This window comes from Haliotis rubra, unplaced genomic scaffold (assembly GCF_003918875.1).
Source record: "Haliotis rubra isolate DU_JTF1 unplaced genomic scaffold, ASM391887v1 Scf320, whole genome shotgun sequence".
In the NCBI taxonomy this organism is placed as follows: Eukaryota; Metazoa; Mollusca; class Gastropoda; order Lepetellida; family Haliotidae; genus Haliotis; species Haliotis rubra.
This window is the reverse complement of record NW_025766992.1, coordinates 1,073,479-1,085,375: the sequence shown is the minus strand read 5'-3', so window position 1 is coordinate 1,085,375 and position 11,897 is coordinate 1,073,479. Positions and strand designations below refer to the sequence as shown.

The following is an 11,897-nucleotide window of genomic DNA, read 5'->3' as shown; positions in this document are numbered from 1 at the left end:
TTTTTGTTGGGCGGGGGGTGGGGGTGGGGGTGATCTTTGTTTTATTTTTGTTTTTATTTATTTTTCTGTTTCTTGTTGGTTTTTGTTGTTGTGTTGGGGTTTTTTTTGGTTTCGGGTTTAGTTTGTTTGTTTGCTTGTTTATTTGATTTTAGGTTGTTTTTTTTGTTTTTGTTTTGTTTTGTTTTGTTTTGTTTTGTTTTGTTTTGTTTTGTTTTTTTTTTTGTTTTTGGGGTATATATTTTCAATATTCAGTGTCATTATGTGTGATAACACCACTGTAAATCAAAATAGCAGTAACTTCGAAGTGATAGCTGACGAGGTTGAGAGGGTCATGTGTTTTTAAATACTCCATTACCATTGAGAGCCCTCTGTCCGTCGTGTCCTAACTCGATACTAACTGCTGCTGTTTGTGTTGTTGTCTACGAACGGCGTGTGGGGCTGACCATTAATTTTGAACTATCCCCCCTCATAGTTCTGAGACAAGTGAATGTGGATTTTTGATAAAATCAATATTTTAAGAACCTACATGCCGTGGGTTTGTTTTGACAAAATGTACGACTGATTATATCTAATAGCATTGCCTTTATCCATAGTTAACGTGTCCAATGTATTCACGAGCTTCTAATGAGAGATTGCCAGGTCTAATTAAAATAATTAACTTGATACAGAACGCTACCTGCAGCGGGGATTTGAGTTATACAATCATTCTTCTTACGATCAGCTCAGACATGCCTAAAAACCATGAAAACTGCATGATTTGAAGAACTGCTGACTGCAACTAATTCGATACAACCCGCTGGCTGCACCGATAGAAAGCAGCCATGCCTAAAACGCATGAATACTGTATGATTTGAAGAATTATTGTTTTTTTATCCATGTTCTCTACAAACCACAAAGAGACATCGGATCCGAAGTACTTGTCGTTAGGATAAGGAGATGTTCACTACCGCCGTGAACGTTGAAGTCAAAGCATCTAGTTAACCACAACTTCTGCAAATGCATTTCCAACTGTAACTTGTAACAACTCAAAAAAAAAGGCCCATGGTAAATGTTTGTTATTTAGAATATATTTAATCAGACACCGAATCAGATAATTCCTGGTTTCCTGAAGAGAAGATTTTTTTTCTGAACATGTTCTTCCTCTAATGTGATGCTTCAAGACGTAAGTCTCATCTGATCACAAATGAAGACTCCGTGTCCATCATAAATATATGAATGTCCTTTTCGTTTATATCAGGTATTCGAGGTGAATTCGACGTTCTCGCACTGGTGATTTCGACGATTGCATTGCCCGCGCTGTATCGGAGGGCACAAGCAGTTTCATCAGTAGGGCGGATGCCCAGTCGCTTTCGTGAGAAGTTTGATTGACACTCTGAAAATCCGGAAGTTTAGTTATATAGAAAGCAAACAAACATCAATATTATTTACCCGGGATCGTTAACACCACTTCAGATGCAACCTCAATTGGGTATATAACAAAACAATAGCAACCGAAATTTTAGTAAGATCAGTCGTCTGCTGGTGGCAATATATAAATAGAAAGCCACGTGATCACAACACTCCTCGCATTGTGGAGCAAAAAGTATGGCTCATAGTTGAAAACCCATACAAAATCCCCGGATGTGGAGAGGAGCAACAGTTTCGCAGATGCGATGTCATCAGCGCTATTTGATATGTCTGTGTGAAATGGATGAATATAATTATCTTTCATCGTCAAGGTTAATTAGTAAAATCAAAACTTTTAATTATATTATACATGAAAATTACGTTTTTGTCTTACATCGTCGAAACCCTCTGACACCGGGATACCTCTATTTGCAGATGGAGAAAAATAAAGCTACTTTGTTTGCGTATGTCATGATATTCTGTAAAGACAAAAGAAAATGCTATTGCATTTTGGATGATGTAATTTGGGAACCGAGTTGTATGATAATTTTATATTTCTATAAAATGATTATTCCATACTTCACATTTGTGTTATGAAAACGGTTCTCATGATGTATACTGAAACATGCTCGGAATAACATTCGACCTTTGCAGTAAAAACGTTTCAGTGTGTTTCAGTACATTTCAGTGATAAAATCCACTATAAAAGTTGTTCTGGGGCTCCTTTCACCAATGTTATTAATCTTAAGTCCCAGTCTTTAACATTGCACTAAGGTTACCTTAGTGACTTACGATCACCTTAGTGCTTTGTGAAAGGAGGCCCAGATCTTGTTTTAGATTTACTTTGGCTGGTTTATTTTACTTTCGGCGTCTGTATTGTAAGGAACGACTATGTACAGTTAGCATGTTAGAGGCTGGAACAAGGCAGGTGTCTGTATTGTAAGGAACGACTATGTACAGTTAGCATGATAGAAGCTGGAACAAGGCAGGTGTCTGTATTGTAAGGAACGACTATGTACAGTTAGCATGTTAGAAGCTGGAACAATGCAGGTGTCTGTATTTTAAGGAACGACTATGTACAGTTAGCATGTTAGAAGCTGGAACAAGGCAGGTGTCTGTATTGTAAGGAACGGCTATGTACAGTTAGCATGTTAGAAGCTGGAACAAGGCAGGTGTCTGTATTCTAAGGAACGACTATGTACAGTTAGCATGTTAGAAGCTGGACCAATGCAGGTGTCTGTATTTTAAGGAACGACTATGTACAGTTAGCATGTTAGAAGCTGGAACAAGGCAGGTGTCTGTGGCATGCGTTGTTAACGTTTTACAGTCAGTAAGTAGTAGGTTATGACAGACGTCAATCTGTTCGACCAAGAGCGACAAGCGGTGCACAACACAGTATCATTTAACCGACAGTGTTACGAAACCATGGTCAAAGTGCCTCTCAAAATGACGATGAGCCTGGGAGAGCTTCAGTTTGTTAGAGGGAGTGAACAGACGACTCGTAATCTGCTACACAGATGGATCCTGCATGTCCGACGTCTATGTGTCATCCCACAGTGAACGGACCGTCACATTACTCGCATTACTGCTTCAGTAATCGTCTGGAGTGACTGACAGAACACCTTTATATCACAATACCGGACGTGTCACTGGGCAGTGCTGCTGCAGCCTCACGATGCGCCATTCACTGGCCGACATGACGTTTTGTGATTCAGGATGACAAATAAATATGGTGAGGTGAGGTGAAATTGGGTTTAACGTCGAGCTTGAGAATATTTCGCTCATATGACGATGTGCATGCGTGTGTATGTGTATGTGCGGCTTCTTGTACTAGCCCAGACTGAAGCTTGTTTTATAGTGCTAGCCCACTGAGATGCCATGCCGCAGTGAAACATAAATACCCCACTCAGACACATTATACTGACTCTGAGCCGACCAGTCCTTGTTGTACCCATTAATGCCGAGCGCCAGGCAGGGACCAACAAGCACAATATGTTAACGTCTTTTGGTATGACGCGGTCGGGGACAAAACAATGCGCACCCAAACAGCAGAGCATAACTTTACCATGGCCAGGAATCTATATCGTTTACAACAGCAGTTACAACAGGCCACCCGGCATGTCCAATAAAATAATTTATGTTTATCTATTGTCTTTCTTTATTTTATGTATAATATGTTTTAATGGGTTTTTTTATGTATTTTAGTTATCTGTTACCTTTTCTGGAGTGAAAACTGTTGTATTGCAGGGTTTCAGCTTTGAAATCAGTACGTAATCATTACATTTACCCGAACAATCTACCTGAACATCAGTTCATGTGTAAACAGTACCTTTAAACAGTATGGAATATTTTGCAAAATCTAGTTCAGAACAGTTGACTGAAGTAGGTGGCTTCATTTCCAGCCTGAACCTTTGATAGGTAGTATGAGGACAACTCTGTGTTTCTGAAGATATGACGTTACCTAACATGTTCGTTACTTGTATAGTGGTTTATATCGTGTGTTAGGAAAACTATTAAACCATGTTTCCTCCTTAAATAGACGACACATATGGTTTATGAGATGAACTGTCAGAGGATTTGAAAGCATTTGTCACTTCATGGTATTGTGATTAGTGTGTATCCTGCGTTCCTAAAGTTTGCTTTCACGTAGTTTGGTCAATGTTTGCAAGTTCAGTATGTTTTATCCTGCACTGTACTGGCTGGGGATTAGTTAGTCCACCTAGCAAGACCACAGTTACAATGTTAAGGAAACATGTACATCCAAGCTTGTAATAAAGGCCAGGACTGCTTTCTTGGTGCATGTTTTAAGGGCTTATGTGGTTATCCCTTGTTATAACGAACATATCAGTTCCTCATCAATTATGTTCTTGCTTGTATACAGTGAGTCTTTTTGTGGGACCCCGTCCATGCTACATCCAGCAATGGTGCAACAGTAGCTGCAGGTGAAGTCTTCCATGTATCGATTTCCTTGCTGCATGTTCGTACATCTATCATTATCAGATGTGAGCTGCCATCATTTAGTCTCACAGTCGCTGGATGAGGCACAGCTGAGAATTGTGAAATAGAATAACATGAGACAAAGACTGATGAGACATTACCGCTGCATTTACCGTTATACAAACGATATAGTGACGGGTTACACCAGTAATTATCTTCACACATGGTACTTTAGAATTAAATATACTTCCCTTCAAAAGTTTGGACTCAGTGTTTAGGAAAACTACAAAGATCAACCTTTGCAATGTTAGAACATGTGACAAAAACCGGGAATATGTTTCCATTTAACAATGTTAATCACGAAAAAAAGATGAATTCTTTTTCATTCCGCGATTTATTGCATTGAAGTGAAGACTATCAAAAACGTCACATACAGTTCTCACTTATAAGGAGTATGACCACCCCTAGCCACGATACACGCCCTACAACGTCTCCGCATACCACGAATCAGCTTCCCAATGTCACGTTGGGGAATGTTCTGCCATTCTTGAAGTAATGCGGTCACGCGTCCATACACTCGACGCCCCAACATTTCCCAAACATGTTCGATCGGATTCAGGTATCGGGACAGTGCTGGCCATATCATACGGTTGATCCGATGACGTTGCAAGCATTCATTCACAATTCTGGCTCGATCATCTTGAAACTCAGGACGCCCTCCCATGGCCCTCATGACAGCTGGGATAATGATGATTTTGTATGTATTTCTGACCAGTTAAACTGCCTTGCACAACGAGACCGGTCTTGGAACGCATGGAGATCCAATCCCAGACCATTACGGAACCTGCTCCGAATCGGTGGTCATGCTCCACGCGCACGGATGCACGCACGCAACGTCATTAAACTTTTCACCCTGACGTCGCAGAAGACAGGATTACGGCCATCATTAAAATGCAAGTTGAAGCTTGATTCATTGCTGAAGAGAACTTTGGACCATCTGCGATCACCCCAGCCGATGTGTTCGTTTGCAAAAGCCAAACGGTTCTGTTTATGGTGAGACTTGAGGGGGAGGTCTGGCGGCAGGACGTCGTGCTCTGATGCCGTGTGACGGCAGGACGTCGTGCTCTGATGCCGTGTGACAGCAGGCGACGTCGTACAGTGTACAGTGAAACACGGGCCCTATTACACTGTGTAGTCCGTCTCTGAGGACTCTAGGTGCCGTGTTGCTTTCCCGGAGAGCTGTTAAACGGAGGTATCGGATGCTATGACTGGCCTTTTGTACGCTCGGCGAACGTTCTCGGGCGCTTTTGTAGCTGATGCGCGAGTTTTGTTTCTATTTCAAACGATTAGTTTTCCATTACAGATGCGTTTGTTTCGGTTTTAGGGGAAATTGTTGCTGTTTTGGGAGTTCATTTCCCTATTTTGGTGATTTTTGTTCGGTTTTGGTGCATATGAGTTCAGTTTTGAGGATTTGTTCACCGTTTGTATGGTAGGTCTGGAGTCTATCCAACATGGATAACGTATGACGAACTCAACCATAGTTACGTATTTGATTTGATGTCAAATATATAACCGAAATGTAGTTAATATTTATACTAAATTATATTCACGTGCAATCCTGGGTATCTGTAAGATATAAATCTTCCAAAAGTTCTTTTCATGTAATGCAGATGATAAAGTATAGATAGTTTTACTCAAGTGTGGGTTTGCTGGCTTGGTTGACACATGTCATCGTTTCCAAATTGCACAGACCGATTTTCATGAGGTTGATCCCCGGATTGTCTGGTCCAGACTCGATTATTTACAGACCGCCGTGATATAGGTGGAATATTTTTGAGTGCCACGTAAAACTAAACTAACTCATTCACTGTATGATAGAAAAGTGATCAGTGAACAGCTGGAATTGTTTCTCTCCTTTTAATATCACATTAAATGCCTGCGAATGATTTCTGTCAACTAAAGCTGATTTGTGTTTAACAAAATGAAAATATGGCCTGATGAATAAGATTTATTTTCCATCGAACTTGTTTGTATTTAAGAACCAATTTATGGCTTTTTACCATTCTGTCTAACGTTGTCATCTGTTCGCTTATATACTTTGAGTGTCAAATATAATACATTTCATACATAATCAGTTTGAACGATTTTTCACACATATATTATGTGGGGATGCTCTTACATTTCATTTCTCAAATGCCATTACACCTCCACTCTTCTACAAACATGTGTCATTACATAGTACAACAACGATATACTGCTGTGTTTCCACACATATCATACATATCTGTCTCTAAGCATTCCCTTTATACAGTGTGTCTTTCTTAGGGAACACATCCTTGTTACATCCCGGTGTGGTGCAACAGTAGCTGCAGGTGAAGTCTTCCATGTAGGGGTTTCCAGGCTGCATGTTCGTACATCTGTCTTGGTCAGATGTTTGCTGCCACCATTTTGTCTCACAGTCGCCGGAAGAAGCACAGCTGGACATTGTAAAATAAAATAACATGAGAGAAACGATACAAATCCAAACATAGTTGTAATTATAATGACTTGTTCAGAAAACATGCAAAGACACTTTCCTGTTGACTGTTGTTATGCAAAGCGAATTTGATTGTGCACACTTGGTATATGTTCAGTTGTTTACTTGTACAAAATGAGTGTTCCAAATAGCTGATACAGTTAGTTCAAGAAATACTGCAAAACCTCGAAATCATTAAATCAATTATATGAAAAGAGATTGCATTTTCCCACATATATACTGAAAGAAACAAATAAAGGATCACTGGAAAATTCAAGTCTTCCTTTAATATTTTCCAGTTTTTATCTTCGGCTTTGAATAGTGCTGTAGGAGGAAATCTGAGAATATATAAAGGAACACTGCCCTGAAGTGGCGTTCCCTTATTTAATTCTCTCAGTATATATGAGGAACAATGCAGGTTCTTTGCGAAACCAATAACAATAAGTAAATACATGCATTGAATTATTCAGTTATATATATGGGCTCAGGGAACATAAACAAACAGAGGGTACATCAACCCATGGGCACCGAGGGACCAGTGAACGACGTATTCATCTTACGGTACACCTCATTGTTAATTTTGAACTGTTGAAAGCACAGGTATTGGATCATAGTGAGGAGAACCGGAGTTAGGCAACAGCCCAAACATTACTAAACGAAATCCCACAGTTCGGCATTTTCAGCGCGTAACCTAGAACATGTTACTCGCTTGTAAGCGGGGTACATTAATTGGCTCAGCCAATCAGAAAACGACATGTGTGAGGTAAGATAACTATATGAGATATAAATGCAGGTTCTTTATGAAAGTAAGTAATTTATGAATGAGGAAATATGTAAGTTCTATGCGAAACCAGAAACAGTAAGTAGTAATTACGTGCATGTGTTAAGAGTAAAGAAATACAGACCTTTTCGTGACTATTCTCGACTCGTCCTTCTTGACAATAACAGTGTTCATGCAGAAGGGTGTCATGATTGAACACGGGGTGTCTTTTCCCGGGAATATACCACACGTACCACCAGAACATGTTTCACAGGTGAGAGGTGCTGTGGACAGAGCATTGACAGTAAATGGGATATCGGAAATCTAGTTTTATTCAGTACTACGTTAAATGGAACACTGACAAATAAGGTGGGTGTTTGTGTCTCTGTATGTGTGCTTGCGTGCGAGCATGCGTGCGCGTGTGTGTGTGCGCGCGCGCTGTTCCAATAACCCATTCACACCAAACACACTCTCCACAATTGAATGTCTAATTAGGTATCCTTGTGGTGAAATCGTTCGCTCGTCACGCCGAAGACACGGAATCGATTCACTTCAGTAGTAAAATTATGAAGCCTATTGCTGGTGTCCCCGCCGTGATATTGCTGGAATATTGCTTAAAAACGGCGTGAAACTAACTCACTCACTCACTCACGCAACACCGTGAATACCTATAACTGTAGTTGCTGCACTTGGTGGGTCTGACATCGGTGTATCTCGTGTTGTAAGAGCGTCAGCCACTATAAAATGAAAACAATATCTTGAAGTACATATTGCAACAGTGCAATTAACATAAATGTTTACAAGATAATGATGGATAATTGTCTATATCAAGTAAACTAATAAACGTAGTACGCCATTTCATTCCATTAAAATTTTCCTTCGACGTTGTTACTGAAACTTTTTTACTATGATGTCAAAAGTTTCTGACGTAACTGGACAATCCTGCTCCTTTCGTCTCGTTCACAAACTCAGCCTTGCCATCGAGTCTGGAAAAAAGAATGGTCATATGTTGGTTTGTAAATTTCGTCAGTCAGGTGGATAAGTGACAATGTGCTAATTAATGATATGATTAAACTATTTAATATGGGCGATACGTTTTGAATGATGGCTTTCTAAGTATATTTTACAAAATGTCACAGGATCTGTATACCATCCATTAATCCATCCATCTACTACCTTATGAACCACGTGACAGGTCCAGAGTCTTTAGCAAGTACGCCAACCCTTCTCGCTGAATCGCATATAGAGTCGCTCTGAAAGATCAATCCCAGTTAGTCGCGGTGCACCAGAACCACTTGACTTACATATCAACGTTACACGAGTATGCATAATTTACAGTTTTCGGCCTGTTCGTCGTTACTAAACAAGGAAAATGAAGATATAATATGTAATATATACATATTATTGCACTTGTAGCACATTTGGGACTTACAAGTAGTGAAATATACTAAAATGTCTTGAAATCAATATTTTCCCAAGCGGATAAATTCTGATGTCGCCCTGAAGGCAATTACGTGTTTTACATTGGAGGGAATGTATCGTAATATTCTCCAATAATGGTAACCCATAGATGAGTGAAGTTATACCAGGGATAATCTACAACGTCTTATAGTCTCCCTGGTTATACTAATATATAGAACTGGTTCCTAGTTGATCCCACAGCAGGACGAATACACTCCTAGGAGGACGAATACACAGTGTATACACTCACGGGGATCCTTGGGAAAAGGAGAAACTGAAAGAAGTAGTGGTAAAATCCTTCCTAAAGTTCCAAAATTTTGGAAATTTTGGGAAATATGATATTTCCAAATTGGAAATTTTTGCAAATCACCAATGTTTTTTCTTGTGCTAGCTACATTCGCACAGTCATACACTCTCCCTTTCCCTGCAAATGAACGAGTTCCCATAGGACAAAAATTGTGGTGTTCATCAGGTCTTTCGAAAAAATTCTGTAAGAAATTTGGTTAAATTGGGTTCTGCACGAGTTACTTACCGGTCCGAATGTGGTTGACAGTGGTGAACCATCAGCGTCTACTGTCCCAGGAACACACGTGGCACTGAAGGGAAACCACATTGATTGTGTACAGACACGTTCAAATGTTACACATATACATATATATGACTTGGTACGCTTAGACTTGTAGAAATAGAGCCGCAATGAAAAAATACTTCCGTTCAGCTGGCTTTAAATACTTTCGGCTGTCGGTGGTGTCTTCGTTTGTTCTTATCGGCTCAAAATCCGTCCAAATGACTACAATCAGTTCCAACGTTTCTATCATCATCGCTTTCACTTACAACATCCAATGCCACAATCAGGTTTTACTGTCTTCTGGGCAAAGATGGATGAGTATTACAGCATTATGCTATGAATTTCAGCGGTCTACGCATACCATGCTTTCTTAACCTCTATACACTGCCGTCAACATATAATACAGCAAAATGGAATTCTTGCTCCACTGTTTACACCTTTTGAATTGTCCACTGACACGAACGATGTATTGTTATACAAACTGTATTTCCATGTGTAAATTGAAATGGTACAGGAATTCGGCGGTGAAACTTCGAATTAAGTAATAGTATTTAGACACTTAAGAGAAGGCCTAATCACACTGTAGGCGGGGAGGATAACCACAAGAAGATAAGATATGTCAAAGTCAGCATGGTCAGTGGTTTTGTCTTCGTGGATAAACCTGGAAAGGAACTCGAAAGTAAATTATTTCCTCATTTCCTCTAATTTTTAGTTAATTTTAAAGGGAAATATCCGTTGAATGAAATTTTGTCCAAATCTTAGCTTAAACCGTAGAAATGATACATTTTTTGTAAGTTAACCAATATATTGGTGTGAATAAAATAGTTTAGTTGGGGCCGTTTGAAAAATGTATTGATCAACATTCCGTGCTGCCATAGTGTGTGTGCATCTACGCGTGAGTGTTATAATAACTTCTTTTGAATATCACATGACAAGGACTTGAATTCTACTATAGTTTATGTGTGGTCGCAAACGACACAAAAGAAGTATTCAGAATACTTACTGTAAAGCCGCTCCTGATTTCATGCTGAATTCATTAAACTTCTTACTACTGTCCATTGACTCCGAAATGTTAGCAGCAGCTAAAACATAAAGCGTTTGTATGTTGATTGTCAGTTGTAATATATCAACTGCACCCATTGTCACTGATATAATGTCAGTTGTAATATATCAACTGCATCCATTGTCACTGATATAATGTCAGACGTAATATATCAACTGCATCCATTGTCACTGATATAATGTCAGACGTAATATATCAACTGCATCCATTGTCACTGATATAATGTCAGACGTAATGTATCAACTGCATCCATTGTCATTGATATAATGTCAGACGTAATGTATCAACTGCATCCATTGTCACTGATATAATGTCAGACGTAATGTATCAACTGCATCCATTGTCACTGATATAATGTCAGACGTCCATTGACGTAATATATCAACTGCATCCATTGTCACTGATATAATGTCAGACGTAATGTATCAACTGCATCCATTGTCACTGATATAATGTCGGACGTAATGTATCAATTGTCTGCAATCCAACTGCATTGTCACTGATATAATGTCAGACGTAATGTATCAACTGCATCCATTGTCACTGATATAATGTCAGACGTAATGTATCAACTGCATCCATTGTCACTGATATAATGTCAGACGTAATGTATCAACTGCATCCATTGTCACTGATATAATGTCAGACGTTGTCAATGTATCAACTGCATCCATTGTCACTGATATAATGTCAGACGTAATGTATCAACTGCATCCATTGTCACTGATATAATGTCAGACGTAATGTATCAACTGCATCCATTGTCATTGATATAATGTCAGACGTAATGTATCAACTGCATCCATTGTCACTGATATAATGTCAGACGTAATGTATCAACTGCATCCATTGTCATTGATATAATGTCAGACGTAATGTATCAACTGCATCCATTGTCACTGATATAAACTGCATGTCAGACGTAATATATCAACTGCATCCATTGTCATTGATATAATGTCAGACGTAATGTATCAACTGCATCCATTGTCATTGATATAATGTCAGACGTAATGTATCAACTGCATCCATTGTCATTGATATAATGTCAGACGTAATATATCAACTGCATCCATTGTCACTGATATAATGTCAGACGTAATATATCAACTGCATCCATTGTCACTGATATAATGTCAGACGTAATGTATCAACTGCATCCATTGTCACTGATATAATGTCAGACGTAATGTATCAACTCCATCCA

At 39.2% G+C, this 11,897-nt stretch overlaps 1 protein-coding gene across 1 annotated transcript in view; it reads right to left on the bottom strand.

The window, feature by feature from the left end:
- Positions 1–6,315: 6,315 nt before the first annotated feature.
- The window catches only part of LOC124283770 (hemicentin-1-like), a 49,264-nt gene continuing 43,682 nt past the window's right edge, over positions 6,316–11,897 (bottom strand). Inside the window, exons 36-42 of the mRNA XM_046719794.1 lie at positions 10,631–10,709; positions 9,592–9,655; positions 8,775–8,851; positions 8,532–8,584; positions 8,267–8,335; positions 7,744–7,882; positions 6,316–6,800 (exon numbers count right to left, since the gene is read on the bottom strand). Coding sequence (XP_046575750.1) covers positions 6,614–6,800; positions 7,744–7,882; positions 8,267–8,335; positions 8,532–8,584; positions 8,775–8,851; positions 9,592–9,655; positions 10,631–10,709 — 668 coding nt within the window. The 3' untranslated portion in view covers positions 6,316–6,613. The remainder of the gene's footprint in view (positions 6,801–7,743; positions 7,883–8,266; positions 8,336–8,531; positions 8,585–8,774; positions 8,852–9,591; positions 9,656–10,630; positions 10,710–11,897) is intronic.